This window comes from Clytia hemisphaerica, unplaced genomic scaffold, assembly GCF_902728285.1.
Source record: "Clytia hemisphaerica strain Z4C2 unplaced genomic scaffold, Clytia hemisphaerica genome assembly, whole genome shotgun sequence".
NCBI classification, from domain to species: Eukaryota; Metazoa; Cnidaria; class Hydrozoa; order Leptothecata; family Clytiidae; genus Clytia; species Clytia hemisphaerica.
Window position 1 is genome coordinate 2,623 of NW_027103452.1, and position 18,845 is coordinate 21,467.

An 18,845-nucleotide genomic window follows, 5' to 3' on the forward strand; every position below is an offset into this window, starting at 1 on the left:
CATCGCGCATCGTGAATCGTTGGATCGCGCATCGTAAATTACACAAACCGAGGGGAGTCACATATTTGCGTTTCGCCGATTTGGTGAAAACTGCAAAATTAAATTCTGTTTGGAAAAAAAAGGCACGATTTAATGTACCTACCCTTACCAAAATGCAGCATACTTGAAGTATGTTTTATTCAGGCTTTAAGCCTACTTCAGCAGCACATAATAAGCATACTAAAAGCCTACTTGAAGCACATTTGAAAGCATGCTTAAAGCTGTGCATTTTTGGAACACTTTTAGTAGGCTTTAAGCATACTTTCTGAAGTCACATTAGTTTGGGAAAAAAGCATACTTAAAGCATACTTCATGTAAAAGAAAATAATGTAATCGAAAGCATACTTGAAGCATATTTCATACAAAGGAAAAGAATGTACTGGAAAGCATACTTGAAGCATATTTACGAAAATGATATGGAAGGCTTTAAAAGCATGCTTAAAGCATACTTTAAAGAATGAAAATACCTTTATTTGAAAAATAGGTGTTGGATAGTAATTTATAGATATCAGAGAAAAGAAATTCTGTCTGATATCCAAAAAGGTCTCTGATTATGCCTTATGAATAATAACTTCCTTCTGTTTTGCTAAATTTATATACACGTTCTTTCATTTGCATAACAAGGCTGGAATTTTGGCTCGAATACAATGGATTTACTGTTATACAACAATATAAGTTTAAGCAAGCGTAGCTCAGCGTCAGCTTAAATTAACCCTATGCTTAAGAAAAAAAACGTGTACGTGAAAGTATTATAAAGGTCATTCTTACTGAAAACCAATTAGATGACAAAAGTCTTTAAAGTGACAAATCAAAATCCACATCAACAATAAATCCAGCCTTTTACCAAACTAAAATCCATACAACTCCTTCGGTTTATTTGTATTTAGATTTTCATTTATCTGTAAAAAGAAAAGGATTAGAACAGTCATATAAACAAATTGACCCATTTTCTTCCACACTTTTTTTCAGTTCATAAATTACCAGATCACACTAACAGAATGCATAAGTATTGTTGATTAAAGATGTTAGATGAAAGTTGATGAAATTAGTTAGATGAAAGCCCTATCCACTCCAAAAAGATTCACTGATCACTTTATATCCTTGTTGGACCTACCTGAGGTCCTATAAATTAACCCATGTTCGTTCGTTCGTTAGTGTGTTAGTTACCAGCTTTTCTCGAGATTGGCTCATTAGTTTTTTCTGATTTTTGGCACAAAGGTGCATGACCATAAACCCTCGAATGTGACGGAGCCCGATTTTCGAAAAAAAAAATTTTGGGGCAAATTTGGGCCAAAAAACGGCTTAAAAACGGGTTTTTTGGACTTTGTGAAAAATTGGATCATTAATTTTTTCTGATTTTTAGCATGAAAGTAGGGTACAATCATAGTTAAAGGATGGCTCAAGCAGATTTTTGCAAAAAAATTTTTTTGGCTCAAAAATCGCATTTTTATCTATAAGAACCACTTTTAATAAGAATACATCAATGTTCTTAGCCATATTATTATTATTATTTTATTAGTTTTTTTTATGATGAAAATGTCACGGTGGAGGGTAATGATTTGAGTTTTCTGTAAACACTTATTATTTTTTTGGCTGAAAAACGAATCTTTATCTATAAGAATCACTATTTATAAATTAACCCATGTTCGTTCGTTAATTAGTTAGTTAGTTAGTTACAGTGATATGCAAAAGGTTAGTGAGTGGGCTTATCAATGGAAAATGTCTTTCAACCCTGATCCTTCGAAACAGGCAGTTGAAGTGCACTTTACCCGGAGGATAAATCCACCTGATATTTTTCTCTTTTTTTTTTGCTCCTTCCTGACGGTATAATCTATTGTGGTTTTTTTTGCGGGAGGATGGGAACCTTTAGTGTTTTTTTATATTTGTGTGCTCAACTCTTATAGATCAATGTTTTTATAAGAAAATCGTCCGAATAAGCATTCTGTAACCATGGCTGAATCATTTGTTTGAATATACCCACTTTGAACATGTTTTTTTTATATGACGTCAATGGTAAATAAAAAAGAATTTATACTTTTCTGTAAGTTATTTACATAAAGAGAGTAAATCAGAGAACAACAAAAGAGAAAGAGAGTTTAGTGGGAGTCTCCATCCTACAGAATATTTATTTAAAAAACAAAGTAGGATGAGTTTGAAAAAAAAGAAGAAAATGTCACAGTGGGGAAGAGCGGTTTGAGCTTTTAAAACACTTATTACACAAAATGTTAATCTGTGTATTTTTATGCGAGTGGAAACGAAGCGAAATGAGTAAAGCGTTTGTTGATATGAAGAAAGGTCTTATTTAAATAAATTCGATAACAAACTGATTAAAATGTAAGGTGTAGAAAATAATCCTACTAGTCTAGTATTTCTACTATTTGGTCACTCGTTCCGTGATTTCTTAGCTCTTTATTATTTCTTTCAATTCTTGATATTTAGAGTAAAAAGCAAATCATTTTTTTGATAATAAGACAAATTGGTGATTTAATCAGAAGCAAAAGCAACCAATTACATAGAAAAAGCTGCACTTGGTTCATTTGGTGATTGTTTGACTGTTTGAGAATCAATTACAAAGTCAATCAATTTCACGATCAAACTGCTGAGAGAAAATTGTGCAAGACTTTGGCAAGAGGAGATTCGAAATAGAACATTCAAGTTACTGAGAAAAAAATTGAGTTGCTGAGAAGTTGATTTGGTCCAAATTTCAAATCTCAAGTTGTCGAGAAGAATCAGAAAAGAAGAAAAGAAGATCAAAGAGGAAAAAATTTATTATTAGGAATAATTTGATAGGTATATTTGTTGTTGAAATATAAAAAATAGAAAAGAAGCATAAAAAGTAAAAAAATAACAAAAAAAAAAACAGCACAAAACAAGTCAAAAAAAAGAAGAAGAAAAATCAAGAAAAAAAGCAAAAGCAAAAAAAAAATAAAATAAAATAATAACAACATTATACTTATCATTTGTAAATAGTTTTTTTTACTGATTTATACCTGGTGTCACCTATAAAGCGGTGGAGAGGTTAATAAATCAGTTGCCAACGAGTCACCTATTTAAAGCGGTGGTGTTGGCGCCAACGAGTCACCTAGTTGTAGCGGTGGTGTTGGCATTCATTACGATTCATTACGATTCATTACGCATTGATATTACGATACTTGAGAAAACGAAAACTGAGATAACGATACTTCATAATAAAACATCTTATAATACATTCCAAATCCAACCAATTTTTCAATTTGATTCACGCTTTTTGACAATGATGGGTGATAACTCTCATACGAACAGAGGAAGGCCTAAAGATACACCAAAAAAGAATAAAGGCTTCAAAGGAACCCCAAGTAAAGTCGTTAAGGTTGATCAGAATTTTGAAAAGGTTTTGACCTCGATCAAAAAGGGAGGAAGCTCACCCTTAAGGTTAAAGAATTTGGGACAAAATGTTTGTTTTTTTAATTCCGTTCTTCAAGTACTATATTCTAATGATAACTTTCATGAATTTATAAGTCAACTTGAAACTAACTGTCCTGGCAAAGTGGCTATGAAACAATTGTTTACATTAATGGAAACTTCAGTCACTCCTATTGAAACGTACCAGTATGTGCATTTAATGCCCCTTTTAAATTATAATCACGCCCTGAAAGAACAATATGATGCACACGAATGTTTATATTACATTTTGAGTATGCTTTATTCACTTGATCCCAATGTTTCAGAACCAAGTAATGTATTCCAAATATCATGTTTACAGTCAGTATTATGTCAAACTTGCTATAACCCATCTGAAAAAACTGTTTATGATTCATATTGTCGTATTGAATTCCCTGATCGTTTCCGTGAAAACTCTATTGAAAACGAAATTTCGAAATTAGTCAATGATCCACACGGAGAATTGCTGCAAGAAGCATATCCTTGTCCCATATGTCCAGTCCGAACAAATGCGACCAAATCTACAATTCTCTTTAATGTGGCTGATACTTTGATTATTCAATTAATTATTTTTGGTTTTGATAGAACAACAAATTCTTCTAAGAAATTAGCACCAAATTTAACTATCGAAACAAAGGTTGAGAATGTACTTCTAGGAACACTCCATTTGCAAGGAATTGTATATCATCACGGAAATTCGCCCAATAGTGGCCATTACACTGCTGTCGTAAAACATGGGGAAACATGGTACTCAGCTGACGATGAACATGTTGCACCTTTTCAAACTAATTCCTTTAGATGCTCAGTTAATGAGAAAACAGTACCGTACATATTAATTTACAAAAAAGACGTTACTAAACAAACAGTCTCCACGAGTCCTGCTTGTAATCAAAGTGACGATAATAGTTGCTCATTTTCAAGAGGTAATACGCCAATACTCACAATGCATGATACGGAAGAAAACTATGTTGAAATAGGAAAAGCTACCCCTTCTCTTACAGCTCATAAATCAATAATAGATTTTGAAATAAGTAAAACATCGAGAAAGGAAAAATGTGATGAAAGCCAAATAAACATCGCTCAACCCGATTTGGATAGTATTTTTGAGACAGAAGAATTTTTACCAACCCTCACACCTGAAAAACTATTGAAACGCTCTCTTCTTCAAGAACTTGATCGTCAAAACAATAAGATGAATGACGCAGAAACAATATCTCTTAAATCAACTCCTATCAAGCGAAAACGCAAACTAACTGCTGGCTCAAAAAGAGAGCAAATGAAAAAAATACGATGCAACCTTAATGAAGATCAACTTAATTCGACAAGAAAATCTGCCCAGAAAGGAATGAATATTTTACGGGACAACCAAACTGCGTTTGAAAAGGAAAAAAACAGAAAATCTAACCAAAAAGGGATGAAAAAATTACGAGGTAAGCAAACTGAGTTTGACAAAAAAGAAAGTCAAGAATCTGCTCAAAAAGGGATGAAAAAATTACGAGATAGGCAAACTGAGTTTGACAAGAAAGAAAGTCGAAAATCTGCTCAAAAAAGGATGAAAAAATTACGAGATAAGCAAACTGAGTTTGACAAGAAAGAAAGTCGAAAATCTGCTCTAAAAAGGATGAAAAATTTACGGGACAACCAAACCAATCTCCAAAAAGAAATTGATAGAAAATCTTCCCAAAAAAGAATGGCTAATTCGCGAGGTTTGAATAGAATCGAACGTCAAAAGCAATTTGAAAGAGTTCAAAATGCAAGCATGACTGATCCATCAATTACTTTAACCAAAGCATTCTATATTGTAAAGGAAGATTTTGAGGCTGCAGCAATGGATGGTCCGACAAACAAATGTCATATTTGTGTAAAATGGGAATATAAAGGAAATGGCAAGCGATTTCTCCATAAAGAGTATGAGAGTTTACCGATGTTTGAAAAATGTGATTCCACCAATATAAATTGCGATTCAGAAGAGGTATATTGGATATGCTATCCATGTGATAAGACAATAAAAAGTGAAAAGTTACCAGTGCAAGCTCAAGCAAATAATCTGCAATTATCACCCAGAATACCTGAACTAAATGACTTATGCCCTATAGAAATGATGCTCGTTTCTCAAATTATTCCTTTTATGTTCATTGTTCCAAAACATAAAGGAGGACAACAAGGTCTTAAGGGCCAATGTGTGATGGTGCCAGCAAATTTAGACAAAATTCAAAAACTTTTACCAAGAGTTTGTAATGACGAATTCTTGATATCACTTGCTCTGAAACGCCGTCTTACTGACAAAAGTTATGTAAACAAGCAAAACATCCGACCTGCGTTTGTCACAAAAGCTTTAGAAAAACTAGTTAAAATAAATAAATTTTATGAGAATGTCATACCTAATGCTAGATGGGAAGATGAAAGCTTAAGATCTGACCCAGAATTATGGTCTCTGTTGACCGATGAGAATGCACCAGCTCAAAAAGATGAAAGTGATAGTGATGATAACATTGAAGGCAATGATCGCGATCATGAACAACAGATCAAAGACAACAACTCTTCACAACCAACCTTATTATACAATATTGACGGTGCAAGGATCACTTCAGATGAGGCTATTGATCTTACTCATAGACGTACAACACCTGTATCATCTGATGAAGTTGTTGACATCGCCCCGTGTGAAAACGAAGTACCTGTTTTCATTTTATTCAGAGCCCGATTGGGAAGCCCTAGCTTTTCCAGGTCATTATCCCGATGCAAAAAATTATTTCCATTCACAAAGAGATAAAAGTATTACCCCAACAAAATATGTACATGCTAGATTGAAATCTTCAGATGATCGGTTTGCTTCTGATCCGCAATACATTTTTAATGCATTACATTGGACCGAAAGTTCAAATGTCGCTAGTGCGATCAATTTTTCTCAACAAAAACATTTCCAAAGTGATATTTCTGCAGGCACATTAACGAACCCTGATAATGTCAGAAAAATGATTTCTGATGATCAAATCTTTCAAAACTCGTTTAAGAGTATTAGAGGCACTCCTCAATGGTGCCATAATATGATGTTAGATGTTTTAGCGAAATGCAGAGTTTTTGGACCAAGTACTTACTTTCTTACATGGACAGCAGCGTTATTTAAGTGGGCTAACATTATAAAAGTAGTGGCTACGCAATATGGAGAAAGTCTAACTGATGAAGATGTCAACAACATGAATTGGAGTGAAAAAGTTCAATATTTCAAACGAAACCCTGTCACAGTAGCTAGGCAAATTGACCATATTTTCAATAAGGTATTTCCGAAAATGCTTATGAATGGTATGCATCCAATAGGACAAATATTGAATTATGATGACCGCAGAGAATTTCAACATCGAACAGGTTTAGAACACGTTCACGCTCAAGTACATATTAAAGATGCACCAAAAATCGATGAAAATGACCAAAGTAAAGATGAGAAGGTTGTTGAGTTTATCGACAAGTACATTACATGTGCATTACCAGATCAGGAAAAATATCCTCAGCTTTATGATTTGGTTAATACCGTTCAAAAACATCACCATACAACGACATGTAGAAAGAAAAGTAGTTCTAGATGTAGATTCAAAGCACCTTGGCCTCCATGTGAAGAAACTCGAATCATTCGGGGTAAACACGTCGATAAAAATGAATACAAGCAAAGTAAAAGGATACTTGATAAAGTACTTGATCAAATTAACAATTGCAGTACCGATCTCCAAAACGTAACTCTAGACGATTTGTTGACATCATGTGATCTTTCCAGAAGTGAATATTTTTTCCGCACTAGATACAGTTCAAAAGAAACTGACTGTTATTTACAAACGAACGCCTAATGAAACTAACATTGGACCATACAATACTGTCATGATTAGTATTTTACAGTCTAACATGAATATTCAATATGTCACAAATATGTACGCAGTATTAGCATATATAACTTCATACATGTGCAAACCAGAAAGGAATATGAGTGAGCTCATGAAAAAGGCACACAAAGAATCCACTGGAAAAGCTGTAAAAGATAAATTGCGTGCCATAGGAAATGTTTTTCTGACCAAACGTGAAGTATCATTGCATGAAGCTATTAAAAGAACACTTTCCCTAAAGATGCGATCGTCAAATATCGATGTAGAATTTATTCCAACAGGGCCTAAACATAAGCGTACAAGAATGTTGAAAAGTCTATCTGAACTAGCTAAACTTGACCCCGATTCCAAAAATGTTTACAAAAAAAATATGGTTGACAAGTATGCAAATCGGCCAAATAAATTGAAGGATATGTGTTACGCAGACTTTGCTTCCACATACACTTACCCTAAGAAAGATGAAAACGAAGGGGACGACGAAGGAGATGAATTAGAGGATGAATCTGAAACTCTTGAAGTCGGCATCGCATTACCGAAAATAATTACATTGAAAAATGGAATGGGAAAAATGAAAAGAAGGAGCCGTCCGTGTGTAATCCGCTATCACAAAGTTAGTAAACTTAAAGATAGAAATGAATATTACATGGTACTCTTGCAATTATACATGCCCTGGGAAAATGAAGATGCTATTAAAGGAGACTATCCAACTTTCGAAGACAAATTCTTGGATATCGAGGAGGCGATAATGCCAAATATTCTGAAACATGACAGTAATTTTTACCAAACGAATGAAGTTGATATTAACGAATTGCCTAACTATGACACTTCTGATTCAGAAAATAGCAGTGACGGTGAGCAGGATAACGATTATGGTATTATTCACCCAGATTTGATCGATATGGATTATCAAAATGAACCTAGTGACAAATCGAATGAAGCTTCTGCAGTACCTTTTACCACGTCTTGTCAAAATCCAGAAATGCCTCGTGAATTGTTTTACAATATGTGTTCCAACTTGAATAATAAACAACGAGACTTTTTCAATTATATGTTCAAATATGCGATTTCTCTTAAACTAGCTGAAAAAGAAAGCTCCCTTGAAAAGCCAGGTCCCTTTAGAATTCTCTTAAGTGGTGGTGCAGGTGTTGGAAAAAGCTTTTTAGTCAAAACTTTAACCGAGCAGTTAAAAAAGATTTTGAAACAACCAGGCCAAAATTGTGATAAAGAGCCTTCTATTCTTGTGACTGCATCAACTGGAAAAGCAGCAGCAAATATTAATGGCACTACTCTTCATTCAGTTTTTAAATTGCCAATATATGGAAGAGGAACTTTTATTATTAACAAAAAAACTCAGTGGTGATGAAATGCACAATTTGAGAATAAAATTAAAAAAGCATTTGAAAATTTTATTGATTGACGAAATTTCAATGATAGGAGAAAAAAGCTTTGATGATTTGAATCAACGACTACAAGACATTAAGGAAAATTATGCTGAGTCATTTGGTGGAGTTTCTCTATTATTGATTGGAGACTTCTTTCAATTGACACCCGTCGGACAGAATTCAATTTACCAGCCGAAACCTTTAAGTTTTACTTGGGAAGAATTCCAACTATATGAATTACAAAAGATTGTTAGACAAAGTGGAGATGCTGAATTTGCTGCATTACTGAACAGGCTCAGAGAAGGAAACCATACATTATCCGATGTTGAAAGAATTAGATTGTTCCAGCAAACTGATACAAGCAATTGGCCTGAAAATTTTATGAAAATGTACATCACAAATCATTTGAAAGACCAACAAAATTCTTTGAGTCTAAGAAATTGTGATGGTTGGGACAAAAAACGAACTTCATTGGCTAAAGATGAATCTAGGACTAAGATTAGATTAAAAGACGATCTTGCAATAAATGAAACTGCTGGACTTCCTAAAAAACTGATATTATGCGTAGGAGCTAGAGTCATGCTCACAATTAACAAAGATGTAGAGGATAAATTGATCAATGGCTCAACTGGAATAGTTCGCTATATACAAGGACTTAGAGACGATAAACCATCAGGGATGATATTAGTACAATTTGAAAGACCCAAGACTCAAAGGTGAATTTAAAACCTGCGTTCCAATCGTGCCTGAAACAAAAACTTTTAAAGTGAACGACATTACAATTACAAGAAAGCAATTCCCGTTGATTGTTGCCTTTGCGACTACGATTCATAAAGCACAAGGTAGTACATTAGAATACGCTAGTGGTAATTTGGACCAACTAAAACTGGGAGAGGGTTAGCACCAGGATTGCTATATACACTCCTGTCTCGTGCAACATCAAGTGACAGAATTCATTTATTGAATTTCAAGCCTGAAAAACATATTATTGTTAATACTAAAGCACTAGAAGCAATGGAAGAAATGAGACGAAACAAAAATATATCGATAGAGCATCCTTTAGAAAACATGAATGGTCCGAACTTGTGTCTTTTTAATATCAGGTCGTGGAACTTGCACATAGAACATTTTCTCTCTGATGAAGTATACACTTCTAAATGTTGCTTATTATGCTTCACAGAAACTGGCACAAACACTGCAAAAAGAGTAGAGGATAATCCAAACTTACTGAATTGGACGACTGAGCATAAAGATACTGAACATGGTCTAGCTATAACTTATGATACAGAGCAGGTCAATGTTATACAAATATTAAACACAGTTAGTAATATTGAAGTGCTTCCAGCTTTATTGAATGTACGTAATGAAATCATTTTAATTGTATTAACTTACAGGCCACCAACAAGCTCTATTCCTTTATTCATACAATCACTACAAATTGAACTTGATCAAATTCGACAACAAATTGATGCAGTTGACTACTCTACAGTAATTCTTGGTGATTTTAATTTGCCCAATAACATCGAAGATCTATTTGAAGTTTTACCACCCAATATCTTTTACCAACGTTGTCAGCATCCTACCCACATTGACGGAAACACCTTAGATCTAATTTTCGACGATAATTGCTCCAAACCAGCAGAGTGGATGCCTTCCCCTTACAGTGATCACTTTGCGATTTTTATCGATCTCATTCCTATAACTAAAACTTAAATTGTATAAAGCTAGATATTTGGACAAAAATTGTAAAACCTATAATGTAAGTTAATGTAAATACCAATGTAAAACAATATGAAATGTAAAATAAAATTGTATATAATTTTTACTCGTACTTCCTATTCTCTTCCATCCAACCCCTCCCTTTAACACCACCCCAATGGGCACGGGAGCAATTAATGATGAAAACAAAGGACGAGTCTTAATATATAGATCGTCACTTATTTGTGTTCTGAATGATTGCAGCAACAGGTAGCTCCTTATAATTATAGCATATTTATAAGAAAATGAGCTAAACGATCTTTTTTTTATAAAAGTACGTCACCAATAATCCTATTCAACTTGAGCCTATCCCTAATTGATCTTTCTCTTTGAAGTTTCCCACTGCATATTTAAGATTTCATTCATTTGCACCGGGTCACTAAGACAGGATGTGTTACAATATTCTGAAAAAAAATCATGGAACTTTTTAGGCGAAAGAAATTAAATTTGTTTTTTCTGTGGGCAGAGCGTCGGAAAAATATGGGTTGGTCGGTTGGTATATTAAAAATAAAATTTTCAAATATTAAGGTCGGCAAAATGCAAAAAAAAGTTTCTTGGATTTTATATGAGTAACATTTACAGCAGTGGAAGTTCTATATTATATTTTTTCAATCTCGCTTAAATCAGCCAATAAAATCACAACTACATGCTTTTTTTTATAAGAATGGTGTAAATCCATTTCATCATGAATATTCTTAACTTTTTTGGGAAAATCATCCTAAAATATTCTTACAGCACATTCATAGGTTGCGATCCTAATTCATACTAGATTTAACATTTAGTACATACGTCTCAAGCATAAAATGGCACTTTTGTAAAAGGAGTTAGCCTAACTTGGGTATATTGATAATTTATAATTGGAATCTTAAAATGGCATTCTTAGCTTTAGTAGCAAAATTCCATGATGGTGATATTCTTAGCATATTCTTAGTTTTTTTGGCCATTTTCATCATGGACATTCTTATAAAGTGTATTCTTATAAAAAAGCGTGTAGTTCTTTCCCAAATTTTTATATATTTCGAAAAAAAATTATTTTGGGCAAATTGGGCCAAAAAAACAGCTAAAAAAGGATTTCTTGGACTTTTTTGGATCAATTCTTTTCCTTTTTTCAAAAAGATAATGTTTCTCGGAAAAAAGAAAAGATGAATTATCTCACAGCCATCGTATTTTCAATTAATTATTTTCGCCCTTTTCCAGGCTAATTTGCACTTTGGAAAAATAAATTATATAGCACCCGTTATCATTTTTCACAACCACGTCTTTCTTTTTATCAAAGTGAACTATTGCAGACGACGAGTTTTCTTACAATAATAGTAAACAGAAGACTCTTTGACGTCACATCCCCATGTGCTCTTTATTTATAGTTCTGATTGTACATCCATAGTATTCATACATAGATCAATAGGTCAAAAACACTTGAGTAAATAGAAATAAAGAAGAAGAGAAAACAAAGTTGCCGATCATACTTAATTACTTCGCTTGTACGAATCTTTGACATTTTCTATAAACTCATTTTCTCTCTATTTTTTACGGTTATTGCTAACTTGGTTTGTTTATGAAATAGTCCTCAAATTCGTTGCTCAAATTAATTTGATTTTGGAACTGGTTGGGAGGAGACGGTGATTTTTAGAACATTTAGTAGTTACTTTACAATGAATGATGTTATTTCTCAGCCTCTAACTACTTATTTATATTTTGTATCTTCTGTTTTTTCCGTAATTTGCTTGTTTTTGTTTGTCTCACCAGCGAGGTCTCACATCGTAATTGATTTATGTAACTTTTTGTATTTTTTTGCTTGATCAAGCATTCTTAAAAAGGTGAATTTTTTTTTTTAATTTGGAATCTTAAACTTTAAAATAACGTAGAACCTTTTTTTATAGCTTGAAGGTTAAACAATGATTTTGATACCATTGGAAAGCTACTTTATACTAAAAGCTATTTTGCACGTACATTTTTCACTTTGTGAACATGTTTTATTTTATTTTGATATTTTTAAGATTTTGGGTTTGCGAGTTTCATTTATATTGTTATTATGAATTCAATCCCTTAGGTAACTGAAAAATTAATTTTAAAAATCATGTCTTCTGGTACAAAGCGATCTAACTTCCCAAGCAGCCCTTCGCCTGCAAAAAGAACTTTGAAATTCAGCTCTCCAAGCTCATCAAATTTGGATATAACTGGGTTTTTATGTCATGTTGGTGAAGACGTAACTCCGGATACTGGCAACACCTACTCAGACATCAAAATTAAAACATCAAAAACGTCATTTTCGACAGTGAAAGTCATGAAGCTCGGGCTTCCAACTGAAGGCATGTTCAACAAACAAATGAATAAGATAATTACCGTTAAAAATGTGAAAGAGAAACAAGATGACAAAGGGGAAGTTACAATGTTCTTCAATAGCCAAATCGGAAGCAAACTTATAGTAGAAACTTTCAGCTTGGATTTTTCACCTGAACTGAATCTTACTAACATTGTGAATATTAATGAGCAGTCAAACGCTGTCAATGTGAAGGGTAATTTGTATTGGTTGGCAAACGAGGAGAGAGTGGTTGGTAGCAACGGGAGACTGACTAAGTATAACTTAGAGACGGAATTATTCACGATGGAACTGAAAGCATACGTATTTCAGTCTGGAAAAAAGGCAATTTCATTGACACCATCAAAGAGGGAACAACATACGTTTTCACTGATCTTAAAACATCAATCTTTTACGGATTGAAGTTGGAAACAAAACGACATTCTGCAATCCAAAGAGCTACCGACCTCGGTGTAAAAAAACCCAGTTTAAAAGAATACAAGACTCAATCGAACTCAACAGTATTGATTTGTTGCCCCGAATTCACAAGCGCGTGTCTACATCAAACCTACTGTTGTTCTGCTTGCCAACAAGAAATGAACCTGCAAGAAAATCAAAAGTTTCTGCGATGCCCCTCGTCAAAATGCAATCATTTGCAACTTTCTTCTAAACTGGTGAACAAAACTTATTGTGATGTTTACATGGAGAAAAACTCAACAAAGTACCATTTACAACTAAGCTCGGAGCTTATTGATGCTAATTTTGGAAATACAGAGGGTATTGAAGAAAAGATTCTACAATCAGAGAATATCGATATTTTCTATGATAAAAACACAATGCAAATAACAAAACTAGTAAAACATGGTGCAAAGTAAAAAATCTCTTATTTTATTGAGACACACATTAACCAGAACTTCTTATTTTTGTAATTAATATTTTTCCTGGTACACTATAGTGCTCTTATTGTTTTTATATATATTTTCCCGAGATTTTTTTGTTTTGAAAGCCTTATTCTGATCGGATTTTATTTTGCATACATAACATTCTAACATTCAAATGGCTGTTTTTATAGTTTACACGCATACAACCGGGCTTTAACCCGGCTGACACGATAGATTTTTTGATGTTTTTGAAACTTGCACCAAAAATGAAACTTTTTATGTATCGCCAACAACAAAATAAAACTAACTTTTTCATTAACTTTTTCATTATTTCGAAAAGAGTTGTTCCCAACTGTAACTATTTTTCATCTCACGAATTCGCTCCTAGAAATATGGTGCGACGACACTATACAAAGACTTTGTGCCGCAAATAAATTTTCATACAACAAGAAAAAGTATGGAAGACGAGAAAAAAAGCTTTTTATGGAGTAAAATTTCTCTAAGATTTGTCAGAAAATGGAGTGAATTTGAACGTATTAATCTTAGTGTCTTTTGTATTTTTCCTTCCTTTTCCCTCTACATAAAAAATTCTCTCGTGTCACACTAGCATACTGTAAATCATACTGTTAAATTCATTCACTACCAAGCGTTTTACTACACTTTTACTACCATATGTTTTTGTCTGTATGCTGTTCGATCTTCAGTTATTTATAGTTTCTTTTTCATTACAGTAGTGGCAAAATATTGACAAACTACTAAAAGTATACATAACTGTATTTTTATTTTTCACATTTGACAGAAAAAGTGTAAACACTGTTTTTATTTTTTCACATTGGATAATAAATTCTTTTGAAAATTTTAATTTGCTTTACGGTGAATATAAAACTTGTTTCCTCTGAAGTCGTAAATTAAAGAATATTTGTATTTATTCATGAAATTTTGGTTGCTAAATGAGTTTTATTAAGAAAATGAGCCAAATTTGAATATTTTAAGCACATCGAGTACTGGTTACTCAATTATTAGCTTCTCTCGAAATTTGCTTATTCATTTTTCTGATTTTTTGCTCAAAGATGTATAAACCCTCAAATCTGACGGAGCCGCCGATTTTTGTAAAAGATAATTACGCAAACTTTAGTCAAAAATGGCTAAAAAGGTGTTTTTTGGACTGTGAAAAATTGAATCATTATTTTTTTCTGATTTTTTGCATGAACATAGGGTACTATCGTAGGTAAAAAAAAATAGCTCAAGAGATTTTCTCAAGAAGATTTTTTGGCTTTAAAACAAAATCTAGATATTTTCGTTCATTTGAAAAAACATTTATGTTTAGACGTGAACCTCCTCCGTTGCTGATGTGTTTTTCTAAGAAAATAAGCAAAATTAAATCATTTTTATAAGCACTTACCAAGTAGTTAAAGTCATGAGCTTTTTTCAAGAATGTCAATTTTTTCTTATCTTTTGCACAATAATAAATAAACATCATGTGAAAAAGAAAAAATCAAGCAGATCTTTATCTACAAGAATCATTACTTTAAAGCATAGGTCAATGTTCTTAATTAAAAAGTACATAACTGTTTTTTTTCCCGATAAAGTCGCAGTTTAACAGAGTATTTTGGCCTGAGGTTTGATTTGCTAAAAATGTTGTTTAATAAGAAATTTGGCCACATTTTACGTTTTTTATAAACACATCATCAATTTCATTACTTTTTAATGTAAAACTATTTTTAATTGAATTTTCAATGTTCTGTAGATAACCAGGTAGGTCCATAAAAGTATCGCTTGTTTTTTTTATTGTTAAAAATACAAACTATAATTTTCCAGGGTTTCAAGAGATTTTTATATACCACAAACTTTCAAGGGTTTCTAGGGTTTTTAGTTGATCTTTGCTAGTTTTCAAAGATTTCAAGGAAATCTGTCGACAAAAGGAGAAAGGTTGAATTTTCAATTTTTGTGTAAAAGGAGGGCCCTTAAATTGCTGATCTTAATTGTTACTGCTAAGTTTACACACCACCATATTCTATCACCCAGACCTGCCCGTCTCATATAATTCCAGTGGCACTGAGCGAGAAAGGTAAAACCCCCTAAGAATGAGCGAGGAATAATCCCCTTGAATCTCAGGGGTTCCAAAAGGATGTTTTCTCATTTTTAAGTACAGAAACGCGATGTTGTTTTATCCCACGCAATGGGAAAAACTTATGTTTTTTGAAGTTCTTAAAAATGGCGATGAAAATTGCCACAAAATTTGGCATTTTTCGTGGGTTTCAAGAGTATAAATCTTGCATTTCAAGGGTCCCAAATAATATGACTTTTCAATGGTGTGTCAAGGGTTTTCAAGGAATTCCAAGGGTGACGGGACTTCATACAAAAAAAAACAGTCCCTCGTGCCACCCCAAAGTTTGAAAATGCATTACCCCCAAAACATATCAGGGTGACCCCCAAATTTCAAGAATACTTCCAGGGGTTCGAACCGGGCCCCGTGGCGCACGGGTTGTAGGTCCCCCCCAACGCTGCGGGGGGGGGGGAGGGTGGATCCATTAGTGACCACGATACTAAAAGAGGAGAATGAGAAGCAAAAACACTCTATCAAGTGTGAACTAGTTTAGGGTTAAAACGTTCCGTTTGCTAACTTGGAAAGTCTTCTTTTAGAACTTTTTTAACACTTTCACCAAACCATCTCACAATCTTTCTCATTACCACTATCTTTGAACAAATGCACATTAATTGCATGCATGGATTTAATTGATAATGATTATATTTAGAATAACACAACCCATTTTCGCTGAACAGATGGGACCCCAACCCACTTAAAGATTAGGTCCAAACGTATTTCTGGTTGAAAAGCATCATGAAATTAGATTTTATGAGCAAGGATGGATAGAATCTGAAATTTCCAGTAATTTAGATTTTTATGCGAAATTATGTTCACCGGGTATGAGACTTGGTCCAATGATTGATAGAATTTCTTTTTAAAATCCTTTGAGAAGGTAGCTTTTTTGAAACTGATCAAAAGTGACCCGTTTTTAAAGTAAAACTCCCTTTTTGAGGGAGATTTTCGATTTTTTATATGCTGACATTACCCCTTTATAGCCGCCATCTAGAACTAGCTCAAAGTGTGAGACAAAAATGGCTATAACATTTTGATAGAATTCGAATTGAATTTTCTGCTCGTTGAAAAGATACCTATAGTTAAACATGACTGCATTCTTATAGTCTTTATTTTATATTTCCAGGGAATGCAGAAGATTTGTGTAAAGCAGCGTCTGAGGATGATTTGTACGTCATCAAAAGGTACCATTCATTCATCAAAATTTGTTTTTTACTCCTCCCCTGCTGCACACAGTTAAACCTTGATTTACGCTTTAACCGATGGTTGGACAGAGGGTTTGCTCCTATAATTTATCGATGACTTGTATTTTACTGCTGCTCGATGAATACGTCACAAGTAACATTGATAAGATCGTTTAGACTTCGTTATCTGTATCCCATTTTGACTAAAGCACTTCCCTTGAAGTTTTTATTTTCTCCCAAGAATGCTAACAGTCGCAACAAAACCATTTATCTACTACACCTTTAAAAGCATTTAAAATTTCTTGTGTTTTTAGGCTTGTAGCAGAAGGATTGGACGTGAACATCAAACATCCTCTTGGTTGGTCTGGTATACATGCTGCTGCTTTCAGTGGTAACTCAAAGTAATTGTTACATCACCATTTCATTCATCAAAACCTACTTTCTCTAAAACTGTTTAGTCGTTCTTTCATATCGTAACGAACCCCATAAAAGGCCGATGTCAACGATAATCCAAGCAATTATAAACGTTTTTTGGGGCTGAACCGCGACTCTTTGAAATAAACGAGAAGGGGGTTGAATTTTACAGTGGTTGTATTTCTTCGAGCATATGCATCTATTCTAGACCGTACCTGCATTTGACTGTATCATTTTTTAGGGCCGTGAAATATTTGATTGAGAAAGGAGCCGATGTCAACGTCTGCGATGAGTATACTTCTCCCTATAAAATCGCATCACAAAAACGAATGCATGTCTTGGATGGTATGTCGCTCAAACAATAGTTTAGTTCCCCGTTTGACACTTTTTTATTAAATTGTCACGAAAGTCTGTATGAACTGGATGTTATACATCCAGGGAACCCTCGGAAAATTTCTGGACACCTCAAAGAATCAAAAACTGTAACGGTTTTTTAAATAGCTGACATGTAACATGTAATACAATGTGAACTTTATACATGAATTCTTTACTTAGTGAACAAGATTAACCCAGTCCTATGTAATGAAAGGTTTAAACTAGTTTTAAATTAACCTTTTAAATTAAGTGGTTTTCCTTTCTTGTAGTTGTCATGCTGCGTGAAGAATGTTTCGACGGGTTGAAGCGGAATGCAGATTTCAGTAAATTCACACCCCTACATTACGCTGCTCTGCGTGACGATTATGAAACTGTCAAACTACTCCTCGATGCAGGTGATTTATCTGATTTGATTATTAAAACCTTACTTTGCAGACCGGGTATGCAAAGTTTGAATTATTCCCCCTTGCTCGATGCAGGTGACTTTTCTGATTTCTTAAAACCTTTTTTGCAGACTGGGTAAGCAAACTTTCGTGTATGCAAACTTTAAATTTTTTTCCCTTGCTGTCTTGGGAGTATTAACGAAGTACCTCTATCATCTTCTTGAGTTATTTAGGCTATGGAGGGGAACTCGTTCGTTCGTTTGTTTGTTTGTTCGTTCGTTCGTTCGTTCGTTCGTTCGTTCGTTCGTATATACCCAAAATGTGACGAAGCCCGATTATCGAAAAATCATTTTTCCCGGGCGATGGATCCGGAAATATCCCGAAAGCAGTCGAGATTTTCTCGAGATTTTTTCATTTGTTTTTCTTGATTTTTGTGCATAGATGCGTATTAGTATTACCATTCGATCCGGTGTTTTCTGTTGATAAGCCAGGTAGGTCCATAAAAGTATCACTTGTTTTATTATAAATTTAAAACTCTAAATCTATTTACAGTTTAGTTTTTTATATACATTTCATGGATATGTTAGTACATTAGTACACATTTTTTTTGTAAGAATAGTGTCTTTTGGCAGGCAGTAAAGTATTGTTAGGAATTTCCCGAAAACTAAGGGTGAGATATTCTAAGCATATTTTCTATTTTTCATGTTTAGTTTTTTCTAGAAAATATTACAGACAGC

General features: G+C 33.6%; 1 protein-coding gene and 1 long non-coding RNA gene across 2 annotated transcripts; both read left to right on the plus strand.

The window, feature by feature from the left end:
• Positions 1-8,758: 8,758 nt before the first annotated feature.
• LOC136798199 (uncharacterized) lies at positions 8,759-9,433 on the plus strand. The gene has a single exon (XM_067054779.1). It carries the CDS (start codon positions 8,759-8,761, stop codon positions 9,431-9,433), a length of 675 nt encoding a protein of 224 aa, XP_066910880.1.
• Positions 9,434-16,842: 7,409 nt separating this feature from the next.
• LOC136798198 (uncharacterized) lies at positions 16,843-18,116 on the plus strand. Its single transcript, XR_010845359.1, has 4 exons — positions 16,843-16,936; positions 17,251-17,337; positions 17,592-17,695; positions 17,995-18,116. It is a non-coding gene; the product is annotated as an uncharacterized lncRNA (long non-coding RNA).
• Positions 18,117-18,845: the final 729 nt, after the last annotated feature.

What these genes read in the sequence shown, in the direction of transcription:
- LOC136798199 (XM_067054779.1), top strand. Translation starts at nt 8,759, where the DNA reads ATGATAGGAGAAAAAAGCTTTGATGATTTGAATCAACGACTACAAGAC.